Source organism: Helianthus annuus, chromosome 1, assembly GCF_002127325.2.
Source record: "Helianthus annuus cultivar XRQ/B chromosome 1, HanXRQr2.0-SUNRISE, whole genome shotgun sequence".
NCBI lineage: Eukaryota > Viridiplantae > Streptophyta > Magnoliopsida > Asterales > Asteraceae > Helianthus > Helianthus annuus.
In genome coordinates, this window is record NC_035433.2 from 110,068,775 (window position 1) to 110,089,097 (window position 20,323).

Consider the following 20,323-nt stretch of genomic DNA (forward strand, 5'->3'; position numbering starts at 1 on the left):
CACGCCATCACTAATCAGATAAAAACTATTCAGTAAACTATATCAATACATAAAATGAGGTAGTATTTACTAAAATATCATTCACTTAAAATATATAATTCAACATGCTTTGATTACGTGGAGCTAGTAAATCAAATTCAAAAATAAAACTATAATATCACTTTTAGGATATGACTAGATTAATATCAGTACTTAAAATGAGGTGCCATCACCACTTTTAGGATATGACTAGATTAATATCAGTACTTAAAAAAAGTATTCTATCGCAACAAATACATGTGCTTTGCTTACATGGAGCTACTAAATCAAATTCAAAAACAGAACTATAATATTATGAAAAATAATAATTACTAATTACTTTTCGCTTAAAATCTGCAGCAACCTACAATATTAAATGTCCACAAATGATAATAAACAAACTAAAACAGAAGGTTAAAGGTTGTTGGGGGACATTACTAATTTCAACCAAGTTCAAAATCAAAAGTATGATTAACAATTTTTTCTTCATAAACTACCATCAATATTTTCCTAGAATTAAACTAAAATTTGAGACATCACAACAACTTAGGAAATACTGAAGTAGCAGCTCTGTTTTATATACCTTATGAAAAATTGAAGTAAACAAGCTACAACTAGTGGGAATTCCAAATAAACAAAGTAAATGAACAACGGTGTACCTATTTTTGGCCAGAAGACAAACGATAGTCCAGGTTCGATGGTCTGAGAAGCACTAGTACAAGTCGAGACGGGAGCCGCTTGTACAAATGCTAGGGTTCCAAATCGTGAATAATTTAGTAAATAATTGAAGCAAACAAGCAATAATTAGTAAGAAACTCAAGAAAAATGCCGTATACCTGAGATGGGAGTAAACCTAGCTTTGCAAAATGTGAAGTGTGTGAAGTCTTGAGATGGGAGCCCGTGGATAGCCCTAGTTTTGGGGGGGAAGAGTAATTAGGTTTGGGGGGAAAAAGTAATTGGGTGAAAATATCAAGCGGGAACAATTTCCTATTATTAAATTCTATAAAATTAAATAAATCAATAATTTGATGTAAATGTGATGTGTGGTAAAATACACATATTTGTCTCGTGTAAATTGTATAATTTTTGTATAGTTTTTATTTATTCTTTTTAGTTTTTGGTGTATATTATATTCTTTTGTGTTTTGCCAGGTCCTGGTGCAAATGGAGCAAAAACGAGTAATAAGGAAATAACCAGCCAGTTGGGCAGAGAGAGGCGCCAATGGCCGAATTGAAATTACAACTATTTTCCGTGAATGGGTCGAGCCCACTATCTCTATGTATAAGATAGCAATATAAATTATATAATATAAATAATATAAATAAATTAAAAAAAGAAAAAAAAATAATAAAAATATGTTGGACAACTTCTCGTGGGATAAAAAGTATAGTAAAAATATGTTAGAAACCCCCCCCCTCCCCTCCCTCAAACGTAAAAAAAACCTTTTAATTAATGTCGTGTCAATTTAGTTCTAGACAAAGTAATTAACGTAATTAGAGAGTCTCGTGGGTTCGATACTCAGACTTACTTTAGCTATACTGCATTGACCGGTACACTTGCCGGTTGTGTGGTTTAGGTCTAAGATATTCCTTAGTATGTCTTAGTTGGTTACGATGGATTATAATATACCCTAAGGTATCATCAATGACCATAATGAATGTGCTTGACCATCATTAACCCTAAATTATCATTAATGACCATGCTTAACCATCATTAACCCTATTTGGCCATGAATGACACGAACTGACACCTTGCATTCCCGCATTACAGATAAAGCCTAACTAACCTAATTCACCATATCTAAGCCTAATAAACAAGTATCACAACTTGCCCTCAATGAACATCATTGGCCCTAGTTGAACCATCATTCACCGTCAAATACCCTAAATTAAGCATTACTACCCTAATTAACCATCAATAGATATAACCGACCAAAAAGTCTGGTCACCGACCCAAATTAAAAATTCAATGTTGACAATTGAGCAAAAGCAGCCATGTACAATTTTAATTGAAACGGTTGAAACCGGAGAGCGAAATAACAAATATTGAACAAACAGGTTCCAGTGGTGGTCGTCAAAACCAGCAGAGGCACGAAGGAGGTGTAGCAACTCGAGCGGTGGTCGGCGGGAGCCGATTAGGGCAGGTGGGCGACTTGCGCTGGTCGGGCACCGGTGTCCGGTAGCAACAGTCTCTTTATTTCCATCTTTTTAATGACCGTCAGTAACCTTAAATAAACACGTTTTTGTTAGGCATTTAAATGATTATTTTTTTTTAAATTTTTCACATTTTTTCGTAAAAAAACTGGACAAAAAACTTGCAACCGAAAAAGTTGGTCGCAAATTTTTTAACTGATTTGCGATCGTATTGTATATTTATTGTTACCTTTTGTTAGTATTTATATATTTTTGCGACCGAAAAGCCGGTCGTAAAATTTACCACCGATTTTGCAACCGAATTATATTTCTGACTTTTGGTTTTTATTATTCATTTATTTTTTTTGCGACCGAAAAAAACGGTTGCAAATTTTGCGACCGAATTTGCGACCGTGCTTTGCACTTTAGTATTAAATAATAAAATTTGTGACCTATTTGCGACCGGAAAAGGCGGTTGCAAAATTTGCAACCGTTTTGCAACCGAATCTTTGGTGGTCGCTAATTTTGAGACAAATTTTATTTCGGTCGCAATTTGGCCGCTAATTTTACGACCGTTCCTTGCCGGTCGCAAATTTTGGTTGCAACTGCCTAGTATTCTAGTAGTGATTCACTATCACATATATTTTTACCTTTTCAAGGCTAGGTGCCTCAGTATGCTTCGTTCTTGTTATCTTAAAATTTTCGATTAAAGATTTGGTGGAGTTGTTCGATTAAAGATTTGGTGGAGTTGTATAAAGTTGTGGGTCTTGGCAGTAGGGCTAAAAAAGTGTTCCAAGGTATCATCATGGTGACCTGTTGGTGTTTGAGGAAGGCTAGAAACAAAAAAAAAAAACGGTTCTTGAATATTGAAATTAAAATAAAAAAAATCATTCAAGATATTAAGTCGCTAGGTTTCTTGTGGTATAGGAATAAATCGAATGACAGAAGTGTCTCATGGGATATGTGGTGTAATTTTGATTTATTGTAAGTCGGTGTTCTTGTTTGGTTGCCTCCTTCTGGTTTGATGGGTTGGCTTTGTGAATAATATTTACCTTTAAAAAAAAAACTTGTATTCTTCTTTAAATGGTGTGAATTACTGCGAGTATTGATCGCTAGGTTGACTTTGTTAGATTACTAAGTGCTACACGGAAACTTAGAAAGTGTAATTGTAAGTCATCATAAGGCTCAAGGGTGTGGTATAAAGCCCCCCGGGGCTTTATCACGCCACGTCAGATCCACCTATGCGCCACGTCATTGGGGGGGTGGGGGTATTTAAAGGCCCTCGCTTTAACTTGCATGCAATGGTTTAAAGCCTTCCTATTAAACAAAATTAAAAAAAAAAAATTTGGTTGAAAAGAGGTGGTCCCCACCTGCACACCAATTTTTTACTCGTTAGCACAATGGCAGACACCCTATAGCGCCCCCTCATTTAATTTCGAGGGTGTGGTCCATAGCACCTAGGGGCACCAAGATTAGTGAAGTGGCAGGGTGGCGTTAAGCCACACCACGTGGCCTAAGACTATGAGATGTGGAGGGGCTTGGGTTGGGACACGTGGCAAGGGTGGGATCCACAAGCTAATACTAAAAAACTAGGGGTGTGGTGAGGCGTCGTTTAGCTGGGCGTGACCTGCCATGTGGAATTTAAGAAAAACTACATAGAAAATTAAAAAAACCTACATTGAACCAGCCAACCACAGCCCACCATGTCACCCTCTCTTCCCCCCCCCCCCCGGCAGGCAGAATCTCCATGCCAACCGGGCAACGCTGACCAAAATGCCAACCCAGTGTGACCCGACGTTAAAGGTATAAAATGTCCAAAACTTACGCCCACATCCACCAGCCTAAATTACATACTTCCTTTGGTCAAAAGTGGAGTAAAAGAAAAAATTCACTATCACATATATTAAAGGCTAGGTGCCTCAGTATGCTTCGTTCTTGTTATCTTAAAATTTTGGAAAATTTCATTAGTTCTTGTTACATTGCTTCCTTGGCCGTGAAAAAATAGTGGTACGTGTGCGTTTTGAAACTAATAGATAATGAATACTAACTTATATTTTAGGTGAAAGCAACATGGTTATTCTTTTTCAAATATATAGGACAAGAATAAATTATTCCAGTATTTAAAATGAAAATCCAGGCAAATAAATTGTTATTACATTCCATGAACAATCCTTTTGAAGCTTCTATGTTTCGGTTTTCAGTACAGTGTTGGTTCAAATTTCTTGAAGAACATATGTTATTGGTCCATCCTCTTTCTTTTCTATGGAAGTCCATAATTTTTCTGCCCTGTATTATACCATGTAGAGAAGGCTGTAACAAAGAAGAAATGAGGAAGAAAAAAAAAACCTTAAAAACATTCTGCATGTGGGATATTACTGGGTACGTTCGAATGTTTGTTTATTGTTTTCCCGTATATGCTATTGAGCGTTTTGTTTAAAGATAGTGAAAACATACCTAATATTCCCAAATCGAAGATCTATTCCGCATGGTACTGTTGAGGTCACCCAACAAGCTCTCTACATCATCAACCATTGCAGACTTAAGGTTTGGTGTGATAACTGAACTTACAGAGAAAGTGTACATATCTGGACAACTCTTGATAACCACTTGGGTTAGTTCTGGTAGCTCCATGTCACATTTAGTGTGGGAGAAGTAGTTAAGATTTGGTAGAAATGCAAGCTTCACTTCTTCCAATTGATTGAGGGAAAGAACTTCATTTATTTTTCCATGTTTGTGGTCATCTGCAACTACTGCCTCCATCATCTTGCATCTACATATATCCAGAATCTGAAGATTTGAAAGACCTTTGAATGTGTGAAAAGAGCACAAATTTTTCAACTTTGGACACTCATAAACATGAACACTTTTCAGGTTTCTGATTTGTACCCCTTTGGAATCCCACACATGTTCAAGTGAATCACACTTTTCGACTTCTAACTTTTCTAGACTTGGAAATAGCGTTTGCAAATCCGATGGAAATATGTTGACCAGCTTGTGACATTTATCAACTCTAAGAGATTTTAGTTTACCAAATTGGGTCGTTGCAAGTTGGCTGGACCATAACTCTTCAACACTATCGAGTTCAGACACTTCAAGTGTCTCCAGATTGGGAAATGCGACCTACAAAGTAAAGCAAATAGATGTTAAATGACAACTTTTAAAAATTTATAGACCTTACTTAGTTAGACCAGCTAATTCACTAGATCTGTGTTGATGAAGCTTAATTAAAGTTAAAATATATGTTTAGAGCTAATATTTTGGTGCGACCTCTCTATCTCCTGAGAGGCTGGGATAGAGGAAAGGTTTTCCCTCATCTCACCATCCCCGTATCTTATTGATTGTGTTTGTTTTTTTATATATATGGAGTAAATAGTTTAACCTTGTATCAAAGCTGTTTATAGCTAGTTCCTTTGACTACCGGTTCATGACTTGATCAAGAAAACAAATTGATCATTTAACATATCCATGATCAATTATACCTTGTCATCAAAGACAGAAGACGGGTGATCAGTAGTATCTTCTTGACAGAAAGTTCTGAAATGTGTAAGCCAACGCAGTCGTAAAACTCTTAGTTGGGTAAACTCAATATGATCAACCCCTCTGCAGAAATAAGTGAGCCTGTTCAAACCAAATAGGATTACTTCTTTTAGTTTGACGAACACAATCCTTTCTTTTATTGTAGTTATAGAGGGTCTTTGGATTGAGATAACTTCTTCCATCATGTGACAGAATTGAATATAAAGTCCTTGTAGATGCACTAGATTTGGAAGGTGACCACTCCAAACTTCCTTCAGATTGGCAACATTCGTGATTGTCAATTCAGCCAAGATGGAAAATTCAACCTACAGTATTTTAGATAGTGTCAAGAATATCTTTAAAGTAATTTAGCAAATATTAGGAGTGAAAAAAATGAAATCTTATATAAAAGCACAAGGTTACTGTTACTGCTGGCAATGGCATATACTACAATAGGTAATAAAGAGCTCTATATTATCTATGAATAAACGGTAAAATGGATGAACTTTATAAATGAGACTCAAAGACCAACTCCAAGCTGATTCGGAATCTCCAAAGACATTAATCGTACAAACAAAAGTTTCATTTCAATCCCATTTTGGTCAAAGAAACATAATACTCAATTGTATTCAGGAGCACATAGTTTTGTACATACCTGAGATATTCTTTAAGTAGACATTTCAAAGAGAATATTTTGCATACTATAGTAAGACGATTATGAATACTTTTTCAAGTTAAAAAATGACAAAGCGAAATCATAATATCTACTGTCAACACTTGCAACATTACTCTTCCATAATATATTCTCTATCAAATAAAACAAAGGTAGAAATGTTCAAAATCTAGCAATCTAGTGTGTTAAATGAAGATGTGGGTAGAGGTAAACCTTGTGGTTGACCAGAGATTGAAACTTCGCGCCTCTGTAGTTAGTCTTTGAAGCCAAATTGACCTCTTCAGGACAAAAGGTAGAGAAATTTTGTAAATATTCAAGCTTCAACACTTTCAGTTGAGGAAACTCCACCTGAAGGTTGGCCCCCTGGGAAAAACAAATGAGACTTACAACATCGTTGAGGATTAACTCGGTTAACTTTGGGAACGGGATCTTATTTTCGGTGGTACTTTCAAGTGTAGATGTCCATGGATTGAAAATGACTTGTTTCATATTTGTGCAGTATTCTATATGAAGGCTTTCCAACAACACCAAATTCTTTGCTACTGACTGTGTAAACAGATAGGTTATTTCGGGTAAAACTGACAGATGGATCTTGCGTAACCGTGAAAATGATTTAGTTGGAAGCCCTTGGCCATTGTGACGTAATATACCCTTTAAAAGCCACATTTTCTCCATACGCAGTTTTTCCAGATTACTAAAGACACCGGCACCATTCGATGAGTAGTTGTAATCAGAAAGATACTCCATCCCTTCACTGTTACAGTATTCAACAGTTAAATTCTTCACTAACTGAAAACCACCTGGAACTAGCTCCTTTAGAGCAGTTTTCATACCATCTCCAGACAAGAATACCTTTTCTGTGTTCTTCCTTAACAACTTGTCAATGCCACCAGTTAAATGTGTATCTGTACTCTCATGCTTCAGCAAAAGCATCCTGTTATTGAAGGAACGTGTTTTTTCGATATGAACTCCCACAGAAATCACATACCTTTGTAGTTTTGCAAAGATAGAGTTCTTAGGAAGGATCTTTAAAGATGTAATGCGGATCCCTAAATATATTAAGTTAGTCAAGGACTCTAATTCAGCGAGGCTTGCATCACCTTCTTCTTCTCCCCACCACTTTGATCCTGTGTCAAGTTCTTCTAGTTGAGACAAGCTTGAGATGACACCAGGTGCGATCCTTTCAAGCCGGTGACAACGGCTCAAGTCTAGTAGCTTCAAATTAACAAATTTTCCCATCTGCATGGGCACCTCTTTAATGTCACAGTTTCCTAAACTCAGTATTTCAAGATTCTTGAACTCCTCTGGCCTAATATCTCCAATATGTTCCATTTTGCAGTCCATACACAAAGAGAAAATGTCTCTAGGCAAAGCAATTAGTAATGATGAGAATGATGATATAGCCATGTTCCACAATTCAACAACTCTTAACATATTCATTCCCTGAAACATGGTATTCAGTTTCTCTAAAGAGAGTTGTGGACACGAGAGTTGTAAAAGTTCAAGTTTTTGAAAATTCAATCCGCGTGAAGGTATCTCGGATAGTTCATTTGATACAACTGAAACTGCACTGTAATCTTTGTATGCTATACCTCTAGGCCATCTATCCTCATGTATCACCATTGCACTGAATTGTTCCATGTTTAGCTTTGATGTAGAGGCGACCGATATTCCTACCGCACGCACAACATTGTGTACCTTCACTGTAGATTTTCTATCACCACTTAACAACAGATAGCGACTTTTAAGTTTATCAGTGAGTGCATGTACCCTGTCTCTTGCTCCTATAAGTAAGTCGACCCCTCTAAAGAAATCCAACCCGATCCCACAACGTACCAATGCTTCTAGTGGGACATTTGCATATTCTGGGTACAGACAACACAAAATAAAGACATTCTTGGCTTCCTTATCATCTAAAAGATCATAACTTAATTGTAGAGACTTATAAACGTCTTCCTTTACGCCTTCCATGTTTTCTGGTACAATAGATCTCTGCAGTTTTTGAAGCGTATCGTTCCACACTTCTTTTCTTTTGTCCTTCAGTGCTCTACCAAGGCATACTATTGCAATGGGTAAACCTCCACACTTTTTTGCAATTTCAGATGCAGTTTCATGCAGACTTGGATCATGTATTGATTCACCAACCATCTCTCCCAAAAGACTCCAAGTTTCTGATTGTGTTAATATGTCAAGTCCTAGAATATCATTGCACCCCATTGCTTTGCACGCTTCTTCGCTACGCGAAGTCAAAAGCACTTTGCAATTATATTCTTTTCCAAAAGGAATTCCAATATCATTCAAATCAATATATTTCCACACATCATCAAGTATCACAAGATTTCCCTTCTTGCTTTGGAGTAGCCGCTTCCATAATTCATCTGCCCTTCCTTCTAAATTCTGACTTTTGAACCTTAATCCCAACCCTTTTGCTATACCTTCTTGAACTTTCATCAGATCATGATCTTTTGAGACCACTGTGAAAATGATCTCGTCAAACAATTTCTCCCAATTTACACGCCTCGCGACTTCCTCCACCATTGTGGTCTTTCCTGATCCTCCCATACCACATAAGCTTATAATATTTTTGCTATCATCCTTTAACCACATCATCAACTTATTTATGGTAGGTATTCTAGATTCAAAGTTTCTAAAATTTTTGATAGATCTGTCTCCTACTGCCAGTGGAGGTGCCGGGTAGGATATCCTAGGAAACACTTCCGTTGTTAACTTGGCAACCTTCTCAGTCTTCTTCCTTGCTTTCTTGCCTAAGATATAACGTCTTTTGATGTTTGGAAACCAACCTTTCAGGATATCCTTGTTTTCTTTAACTTTTTCAAGAAATTTTGCAGACTCTTCAAATACTATTTCCACGTTCGTAAACCACTCGTCAACCTGTGGTGCAATAATTTCTCCGTTTCTAGTGGCTTCTTCAACATCTAGTATCATTCCTTTTGATTTGACCTCTAACTTTTTCACTTGTTCCTCGAGACTTCTAACGTAGTTGTTATAGAAGAACACATATCCTAGGTGACGGCGAGTCTTAACAATAAGTTGTTCTCCAATTTTAGCTAGAAGATTAGCAGCGAAACCTGTCACTACTTCCATTTCTTGAGAAATGAGATTTGCACTATGGCAAAATATTGCCCTGGAGAAAAACAAAAAAAAAAAAAGAAGAGTTCATGTTAGTAGCCAAATATTATGTCATATTTCGTTAGTCATTTTAGTATTCCTCATCTATGATAATATATGACGATGATGACATCACCATATAACAACATGTAACAACTTAACTAGTGGATGCTAACAATACAATTTGCCATTAGATCTTCATACCATATAGTTATGTCACAACCACTTCAAAAAAATAGTCATAAGTCACGTGTTTACTTTTACTCACATATGCAATAATGTTGGACGATGAAAACACAGATATAATGGTCCAATGCGCGAATCTGAGTTGTGTAGAAGACAAAAGGCATTTTATTGCACTTCTTAAAGCTAATTAAATAGGTTTGTTAGGGCATGAGCAGTGGCGGATCTTGCCCGTTAAACGTGCCAGGGCCGAAAGACACGGGCACTAAAAAAAGTCCGGGTAAGCCCGGGCCAAACATAGTATATATAAAAAATTTCAATCGAAATGCGGAAAATTAGCACTATGGCCGAAAAACTTGCCCAGACCGTGGCCCTGCCATTAGCCTTCTAAGAACCGCCCCTGGGCATGAGATAGAAATAGACGCTTATCATAGAGATCTAAACACTCATTTGTGTTAGAAATCTGATGTTAGGGTTTGAAGAACGAAAAGTTTTGTTCATATGATAATGAATTGATAATCGTCGAATGTTGTAATACATACGGATATATACAAACATCAGTGGCAATAACCGCCACATAAAACTTATGATAATAAAATAATAACAATAATATTAATATGATCTAGCTTATAATTATTCTTCTAACACCCTCCCGTAAGCTTGATCATTTCAGATTCATTTGCAATAATCCCTTTAACCTTGTGAAGTCCCTCGGCTGTAGAGCTTTTGTCATGATGTCTGCAAGCTGATCCTTTGTAGCACAGAATATTACGGTTACTTCCCTTTTCTTGATTAAATCTCTGATGAAATGATACTTGACTCTTATGTGTTTGCTTTTACCGTGATATACTGGATCTCTAGCCAAACATATAGTTGACTTGTTATCACAATAGATTGGTATTGTGTAATCTTCTTTTCCTTGCAGATCATCTAAAACGCCTTTAATCCATAAGGCTTGACATCCTGTCAAGGATAAAGCCATGTATTCGGCTTCAGTTGATGACAGTGCCACTACCTTTTGTTTCTTTGATTGCCAAGATATAGGACCTGATCCTAAATGAAAAATACAACCTGAAGTGCTTTTGCTATCATCTATATTTCCTGCATAGTCACTATCGCTGTACCCTATTAAATGTTTCTTTCCTCCTTTCGAGTATGTGATTCCTAATTCTTGTGATTCCCCCTTTCGAGTATACGCTTCGCTGCTTCCCAATGACTCCTCTTCGGACATTCCATAAATCTACTTACTTTACTTACAGCAAACATAATGTCTGGTCTGGTATTTGTTAAGTACATCAGACTTCCAACCAGACTACGATATACTCCCTCATCTATAAATTCTTCTGGATCTTCTTTAGATAATTTTAATCCATATTCCATGGGAGTTGACACTGTGTTGCAGTGTGTCATTTTCTATTTCTCCAGCAGATTTCTCATGTACTTCTTTTGTGATAGAGTAATATTTCCATTCTCATATGTGACTTCCATACCGAGGAAATAGTGCAAACGACCCATATCCTTCATTTCGAATTCCTTTTTCATTGAATCCTTGAATTCGGAAATTAAATTCATCGAGCTACTTGCTATTATCAAGTCGTCTACGTACAAGCATATCACAATCTTTCCTTCTTTTGTGTTCTTGATGTAGAGAGTATGTTCATAGATACATTTCTTAAACTTGTTCTTAATAAAGTATGTATCTATTCGACTATACCAAGCCCTGGGAGCTTGTTTTAAACCATATAATGCTCGCTTGAGAAAACATACCTTTTTCTCTTCTCTTTTCTTGATGTAGCCTTGAGGTTGTTCTATATAAACTTGTTCTTCCAGTTTGCCATTTAGAAAAGCAGTTTTCACATCCATTTGATGTAGATGCCATTCATATTGAGCTGCTAGAGCCAACACTAAACGAACAGTCTCAAATCTAATTACAGGAGCAAAGACCTCTTGATAATATATCCCGTATTTCTGTTTGTACCCTTTTACAACCAACCTGGCCTTGTATTTGTCTACATTTCCCTTCTCATCATATTTTGTCTTATAGATCCATTTAACACCTATTGGTTTTTGTTGTGCTGGAGGATCCACAAGTTCCCATGTTTGATTCTTTTGAATTGACTCTATCTCTATGTCCATTGCTTCTTGCCATTTTGAATCCTTACTAGCTTCTTCGAATGTTGTGGGATCAGAACTAGTGTATAATACAAAGTTGACAACTTGATTCTCTTTATACTTTTGCAAAACTTCTGCTTCAGTGAGTCTCCTAGTCCCTCGATATATATTACGTATATTTTTAGTTCGAATAACTTCATTTTCAGAATCCGATGAGGACGAGTTGTTCTCCTGTTGACAAGCAGATTCAAGTTCGTATCCGGTTTCAGTTTGCTGTTCATAACTGATATCATGAGATTGATTCCCAGCCTCTTGCAGTGTTTGTTCATTGTACTCGGGTAGAGTTGCCGATGCCTGCTCGGCTTGCACGGTATCTGGTTCTTCATTTTCACGAGACCGAGGCTCATTTATATCAGATATTATGAATGGAACCTCCGAATTTTCTGTATTTATGACCCATTGTTTGCTTTCATCAAACACTACGTCTCGACTTATGATCATCTTCTTTGTTAGTGGATTGTACAGTTTATATCCTTTACTTTGTTCACTGTACCCAACAAATATTGTCTTTTCCGTCTTTTCATTCAACTTGCCTCGATGTTGTTTTGGAACATGAGCATAAGCTAGACTTCCAAAAACTTTAAGATGTTCTACATTTGGCTTTCTACCATTCCATGCTTCATAAGGTGTCATATTGGGTCTTGTTTTGGTAACTGTTCGGTTGAGAATGTAAGTTGCACATGCTATTGCTTCTGCCCAATAACTATTCGGTAGTTGCTTGACATTCATCATACTCCTGCTTAGTTCCATTAACGTCTTGTTTTTTCTTTCTGCCACCCCATTCTGTTGGGGTGTATAACTGTTCGTTAATTGATGACGTATTCCATTCGTCTTCAAGTAATCTTGAAAAAACTTACTACAGTATTCTCCTCCTCGATCCGTTCTCAGTGTCTTGATTAAATAACCGGATTGTCTTTCATTTAGAGCTTTGAATGTTTTGAAGAAATTCAATGCTTCTGATTTATATTTTAGAAAAAACACCCAAGTTTTCCTTGAATAATCATCGATGAAAGTGATGAAATACTTACATCCTCCTATGGATTCTGTTCGCATAGGACCACATATATCGGAGTGAACCAATTCCAAGGGTCTACTAGCTTGCCAGGTAACTTTCTTCGAGAATGCCTTCCTAGCTTGTTTTCCCGAAATACACCCTTCACATACACTCTCGTCCTTTACCATTTTTGGTAGTCCAAGCACGGAACCTTTATTCCTCGTACTGACTAATGTATCCATGTTGACATGAGCATATCTTTTGTGCCATAAAGTTGACATCTCTTTAGTAGTCATAGTCATTACAAAATTCAAATCATTACCTAGTCGCAGTGGAAACATCTTATTGTTTGTCATCTTAATGTCTCCGATAACTTCATTTTTAACATCCTTGATAATGCATCGATCCTTCTTAAAGAGTACCACATATCCTTTTTGTATAAGTTGGCCTACGCTCAATAGGTTATGTTTCAACCCTTTAACATAAAATACGTTTGGTATTTTCCGTGTATGTTCCTTGATTTTTATCGATACTTCCCCACATCCAAGCACTTCTAATCGTTTGTCATCTCCGGTCCTGACTTCTCGCTTTACTGATTCGTCTAGTTTAACAAACAGATCCCTATTACCGGTCATGTGGTTGCTGCAACCACTATCCAAATACCATCAATCATCTTTAACTGTTTCTTCCATATTAAAAATCATGAACATTGTGTCATCTTGATCTGTGATATCTTCATCTTTGTGTATTAAAACATTGTCCGACTTGTCGTTGTCGTCTTTCCTTTGACAAAATTTAGCCGTGTGGCCCAATCTCTGACAGTTATAACATCTAACCGAACTCCAGTTTCGGCCCCTGTTCTTACTTCTTCCCTTTCCTCCTGTTTCGTTTCTGGACTGCCCATACCTTTCATGACTTGAGTTTTGTAATTGAAACGCATGTTCTGTTGGAACATCTTCATATCTCTTCAATCTCAATTCATGAGATTGAAGGATTCCCATTAATTCCTCAGTCGAAACATTTTCAAGATCCTTAGTTTCTTCAATAGTGATCACAACCGACTCGAAATTTCGAGTTAAACTTCGTAGAATTTTCTCTACTATTTGTTGTTCACTAATCGTTTCTTCATTCATTCTTAATTTATTAACAACAAGAATTATTCTGTTGAAGTAATCTTCAACAGATTCTCCTTCCTTCATATTTAATGCATCGAATTCACAACGAAGGGATTGAAGTTTAACAGATTTTACCCGATTTTCGCCTTGATAGGATTTACGTAAAATACTCCATGCTTCCTTTGATGACCTTGCGAGGGCAATCCTTTCGAAAATAGTGTCTCCCACTGATTGAAATAAAATGTGTAGCGCTCGCTTATCCTTTTTGACTGCATCTTTGTATGCGGCTGTTGCCTCTTCAGTGGGATTTGTACCCAATTCGCGAATTCCTTCTTCAACAACACCCCATAATTCTTGAGATTCGAATAGAACTTTGATTTGAATATTCCAGTGGTAATAGTTCTGTCCAGTAAATTTTGGAACCTGTGTTTGTATTCCTTGCATCTGATTCATCGGTGAATTTTGGTTTGATTTTGCGGATTTGATCGATGTGGCTCTGATACCACTATGTTAGAAATCTGATGTTAGGGTTTGAAGAACGAAAAGTTTTGTTCATATGATAATGAATTGATAATCGTCGAATGTTGTAATACATACGGATATATACAAACATCAGTGGCAATAACCGCCACATAAAACTTATGATAATAAAATAATAACAATAATATTAATATGATCTAGCTTATAATTATTCTTCTAACAATTTGTGTATCCCTAGCTAAAAAGAAGAGAGGCATGCCTAAACTTAAGTCGCAACTCTCAGAATTTATAACTTTTCGGGCAAATCTTGAAGCATCGAGAGCAAATTGGAAGTCTCTCGAAGGCGCTGTAAAATTCTGGTCTAAGTATGTATAAATGCTTCCTTAAAAATATCCACAAGTGGTGACTAATAGAGGCTGCCATAGAAGTTCTAGAACAGCCTTGTGGAACCATCGAAATCATCATGGAAAACTACATTTTTGATAGAAATATCTAGACTTAGAAAGCTCTTGAAATATAACAAGTAAGACAAATAAGGTGGTGAGGTCTCCTTTGCATCTCAACCAAGCAAAAACATCTCTAAATCTTCTTGTATTCTTGTAAGAGTTTTCAAGGAAGACAAACATATTCTTTTGTCCAACAATCTAGAGTTTCCTTAGCTAATCATTCGAATTACTTCTATGTTGGGGAAAAGACTTACTTAGAATACATCTAAGCTCTGCAAGAGAATCGAAAGAAGCGCTATGTGACAAGTGGTATTAGAGCACATCGATTCGTTGGGATGGTGACTGATTCGAGAAAGATTTTAGTCACAAACGTTGCTACCGGAGAGAGAACCATCAACGGGAAGAAACTCATTAAGGTGGCAAAAAGAACCTAGGCATGACAAAAGCGTCGAGGGCATATAGATGCCCATCATTAAACTCAAGACACATGTCAATGAGTAATGACTTCAAGATACAAGTCAGCGATGACTCACTACAAAAAAAAAAAAAAAAAAAAAAAAACAGATTTGTTCAAAACCATGTTTGTCAAAATGAGGGAAGACTTCAAACTCACTATCGCTATCATTGAAGCGAAATAAAAGAGATGCTCATGAAAGAGCTGGAAAATGGGAGGTAAGATATGTGGACTACTTCATTTGGGAAATTGAACAATCAAATAAGGGCATGGACATCGTCGATGATGCCAAGAAAATCAAGCTGACACCCATATACTTCAAGGACAACACTGCTTTGTGATGGTGTCGTAAGCACACGGGAATCAAAAGAGGTGCATGCGTAATCAATACTTGGGATGGTTTTATAAAAGAAATCAAGACATTTTTATTTTAATACTTGGGATGGTTTTATAAAAGAAATCAAGACAATTTTATTTTAGAATACTGAATACGAAGCCACGATTAGCTTTGGAATCTTAAACAAGGAGGAAACTAAAAAAAAAATACACCAAATATTTTATAAATGTTGTGATGGAATTTCTAATTCAAAACCAAAGACTTTCCTCTTTACTTTATCAATGGCTTGAAATCATGGGTCAAGATCGAATTGTAACAAAGAAATGTCTAAGACCTGCCCTCAGCCATTGTCATAGCTAAAACCTTGATCGACCATAGTTAAAGGCGATTAGACAAGTCCACAATTGTGAAAAATGATGACAATAAAGGTGGAGGAAACAAAACCATTTCCGAAAAGAGGAAATACTAAAGCTACTAAGGTACAACAAAGAACGATTCATGAACAAATGGAGTTTGATTGCCCAGATAAAGTAAGACGGGTGAAGAGTCATGTGGAAATGAGCCACACTTTGGGGAAATGCAATTGTAACGCTGCATTGCCATTACCACTCACGCAGAAGCTCACAAGGCAAAGGCTAATAATAAATCGTATGCAAAGTTGATCATTAAATGACTTTAGCCGTAAACATATAACTAAACGTAATACTGAAAAAACGTTAGATGATGCCAATGCTAAACAAAAATTAATCTCTAAGGAAATGACATAAAGACTCCATATCAAAGTGACAACAAGAGATTGATGGGTAAAAGTCAATGATGGAGACATCAAGCCAATTAAAGCAATGGTAATGAACTTCTTCAAAAAAAATGTAAAATCCCATTCCTTTTGCAAATCCTATTCCGAAGGCCTATTGACTTAAATTAGCAGTGTGACGCCTGCGTCCCTGAACTTTTACCTTTTTGTCAATTCTAGTCCTTATGCTATGTGAAACTTAACTCTGATGATACTTGAAACTTTGTGAATCTTGATACTTTGCAACTTGAATCTTGGTGATACTTGATTCTTGATACTTGATTCTTGATACTTGATACTTGATACTAGATACTTGATTCTTAAAACTAGAGACTTGAGGCTTGACTCTTGATTCTTGACTCTTGAGACTTGTGAAACTTTGAGACCTTGTTAAACGAGAAACTTGAGACTTGACACTTATGTAAACTTGGAAACATGGAAACTTTGTGTTAATAATCTTGTCATGTAATAATACTACACAATAATACGCAACGCAACACTTAATCTAGCTCGCTAACAAACCAAAGTCGGAAAATCTAGCAAACGGGTCTCGGCTTTCTGAATGGACATCCGATCGGATGGTCATCCGTTCAGAGGGCCATTCGACCGAACAGCCATCCGATCCAACTCCTACACCGCCTTACTTACCCTCTTGCACTATAAATACGACCTGTCACATCATTCTTCACTGATGTGACAGGCTCCTCCGACCAGACACACGCACCCTCGTTCTAAGGCACTTTTCTTCCATTTTTGGGCGATTCTTGTAAGTTTTCCACTTGATTCTTGTACAACTTTCATCTATACAATTTTCCTCACATGATTCTTCATCAAAATCACACTTTTCACCGTGAAATCACTAAGATTTGAGCTCTTGAGGATGACGTCATCATGGTGGTTTGTACAATCAGCTGTGTGATGTCATTTTCGTCAAGCTTTAGCTCAGATCTAAGAGATTTCTACGTGTTTTACCACGAATCTTTACAAAATCCAGATTTTTTCGGTTAAATTCACACATTCTTCAAACTTTCTTAAACTTTCACTCCAAACGGTGGTGTCTGGAACCAAAATAGGCCAAGGACTTGTTCCTTAGTCTGGAGTCGGCTCAATAACGCATTTCCACCGGAGAGATGACCAGGTTACGGGTCAGACATGAAACTTTGTCAAAGAACAGCCGTCCGATTGAAAGCGGTGATTCCCATCCGACCAGACAGACTGAACCTTGGTGAGTTTTTCGTTGTCTTGATATGTACTACGTCGTCTCTGCTAAATTAAAACTTAGAAACTTTACTATGGTTACAAGGGAAAAAGGATCACGTAGACGAATGACCATCCGATCAGACGGTCATCCGATCGAACGATCATCCGACCGAACGACCTGCTCCCCACAGCCTTCAATGCTTAAACTATTTTAAATCAGAACTTTGAACCTTGAAACTTACACTTGAAAAGTCATTCGACCGAACGGCCATCCGATCGGATGACCATCCGATCGAACGACTTGGATTTATACTACAACGAAAACTTCAAAAGTTTGTACATTTTGGAAACACACCCTTTGATCGAATGACCATTCGATCGAATGGACATCTGTCCGGATGACCATCCGATCGGATGTGGTCCGTCTAATCTAACAGGTCATCCGACCGGATGACCATCCATCCGGATGGCCATCCGATCAGGGACCTGGTCCGACACTTTGCACTTTTCGTTATTCTGTTCAACGCTTACACTGTAACTATAATCAGGCTAATCTCGGCGCTCCCTTCAATCCAATAGTAGGTGTCGCTACTTAGCACCCACTGTGAGTATACTCGATCCCTTTTTGTTTTAAACACTTTTGGGATGCAACATGTATTCTATAAACTTGATACTTGTTTGGAAACATACTCTTTCCTCTGTGAATATGAAACTTGATACTTTTTGGATTCTTGATTCCTAATGCTATGTGAACGTTCAATCCTTGTGTGTAGTTCCGCCTTCACAATAGTAGCGCTATAGGAGTAATGCAACTCCCCATTATTCTCGGGGGTATTGTTAGGAGGAGACATTTATCTTCCCATTATTCTCGGGGAAGAGCTTTTAAACGCATTGGAATTCTTGGGCTATCACTTGGACTGCGTAAACTAGCATGGATAAAACTTTTATATGTTTACATGACGGATATGAGTCTTTTAAACTATTATGATACTATATACTCAAACTTGTATACTCGCCAGTACATTATTGTATTGACATTATTTTAATACATGTTGCAGGCTGATAGGATGCTGGATCCAAGAAACAAGTTAGGATGACGCTTAGACCCTCACCTAATTAATTTAAGAAATTAAACAATGTTTAATGTTATGTACTTGATACTTTGATGAGTGGTTGATGTTTTAGACAATTTGATATGAATCTTGATCAATCTATATTGACACATTTAGTGTTGTGGAAACTTCTGAACAATCTGAATTGCTTAGTGCCGCACCCCGATGTTTCTGCCATCGGTTGGGGTGTGACAGATTGATATCAGAGCCATATCTATAGCGAATTAGGAAAAGTAGGAATGCTTTGCCTAGTCTATAGTTCTAGGAATCTTGACTCTTATCTGTTGTTTAAGACTTATGCATTCTACCGTACTTGCTTCCTAGCAACACATATTCCTGTTAAGAACTACATGCTCTTCCTAAGGCTGACATAACATACACTTGGATACTTTGAAAACGCTGCCATGCAGTGTTTGTGTTTTGCACGAGAGTTACCTTCAAGCCAGGAGTGACATCCAAACCTTGAAGGAGATTTCCATACTATATTCTAGTAGGTCTTATCTTTTGATAAGTACCGACGCTGTTTGGGTATGAAGTTTTCAAGTTAGAGGTGAAACTCACACCTTGATAGCTAGTCCCACTCTTTGATTTTTCTGTTTAGCCAAAGTCTCAAAATTCCCAATCAATTAGGAATGTGTAATGATCGAAAGGATATATATCGTAGGCCTAACATCAATGACGTATTTGTCTAAGTAAGTCAAGACATGTTGCCTCAATTCGAGAGGGGTTCCATTCACTTTGGTTAGTCACCATTCCTCTACCCAGAACAATCCTATGTTTTATGAAGCCTATCTTTTATGTTATCTTGATTTTTATATGTGGTTTTAAACTTGATTCTTCGTTCATTTTGAGACTTTTTACACAAATCGCACGTATGTCCGCAATCTAGACAATAATCAAAATCTCACAAGATCGAACTAAATTTATGATGCTTTACTCGTTGTGATAAACTACGTGGAATCTTGATTAAACTATGTGAAACATGATTGGACGTAACACTATGTGAAACTATTTGGCTAATCTATGTGCTGTTGTAGGTAGCAAAACACTACATGTAACATGGCACTGAAAGACGAGACAGAAGTGACACGGACGAAACATGGTGGATACGCCGCTGGTACTTCCTATATATAAGTGTTTCCGACATGTTATCAACTTTCGTACCACGTGCCATGCGAAATGTGTTATTTTGCAGACCGGTGATGAGAATGTTGAGACATTGAACTATGTGGACTACTTGTTTAATCTATGTGTACTCTAATGCGTATGTGTTGTTCTGAGTGGCAAAATACGAAACGTAGCCTAGCACCGAAGACGAGACGAACGTGACATGTCCGAAACATGGTGGATACACCGCTGGTACTTCCTATATATAAGTGTTTCTGGCATGTTACCGAACTTTCGTACCACGTGCTATGTGAAATTCGTGGTTTTGCAGACTCGTGGTGGAAATGTTGAGACTACTTGATTGATCTATGTGAAAATGATGGAGTCTAATGTTATGGGTGGCGAAACATGACACCGACGACGAGACGGACGTGGTGTGATCGAAACATGGTGGATACGCCA

At 37.2% G+C, this 20,323-nt stretch overlaps 1 protein-coding gene across 2 annotated transcripts in view; it reads right to left on the reverse strand.

Annotated features, from left to right (window-relative positions):
- Positions 1 to 4,203: 4,203 nt before the first annotated feature.
- LOC110873510 (disease resistance protein At4g27190) overlaps positions 4,204 to 20,323 on the reverse strand; it is a 49,877-nt gene continuing 33,757 nt past the window's right edge. The window contains exons 3-6 of one of the 2 annotated variants that reach the window (XM_022122457.2): positions 6,553 to 9,484; positions 5,630 to 5,992; positions 4,605 to 5,270; positions 4,204 to 4,436 (exon numbers count right to left, since the gene is read on the reverse strand). In XM_022122457.2, coding sequence (XP_021978149.1) covers positions 4,605 to 5,270; positions 5,630 to 5,992; positions 6,553 to 9,444 — 3,921 coding nt within the window. In that variant the 5' untranslated portion in view covers positions 9,445 to 9,484 and the 3' untranslated portion in view covers positions 4,204 to 4,436. Of the gene's footprint in view, positions 4,461 to 4,604; positions 5,271 to 5,629; positions 5,993 to 6,552; positions 9,485 to 20,323 lie in introns of both variants that reach the window. The other variant, XM_022122451.2, reaches the window with a different exon arrangement.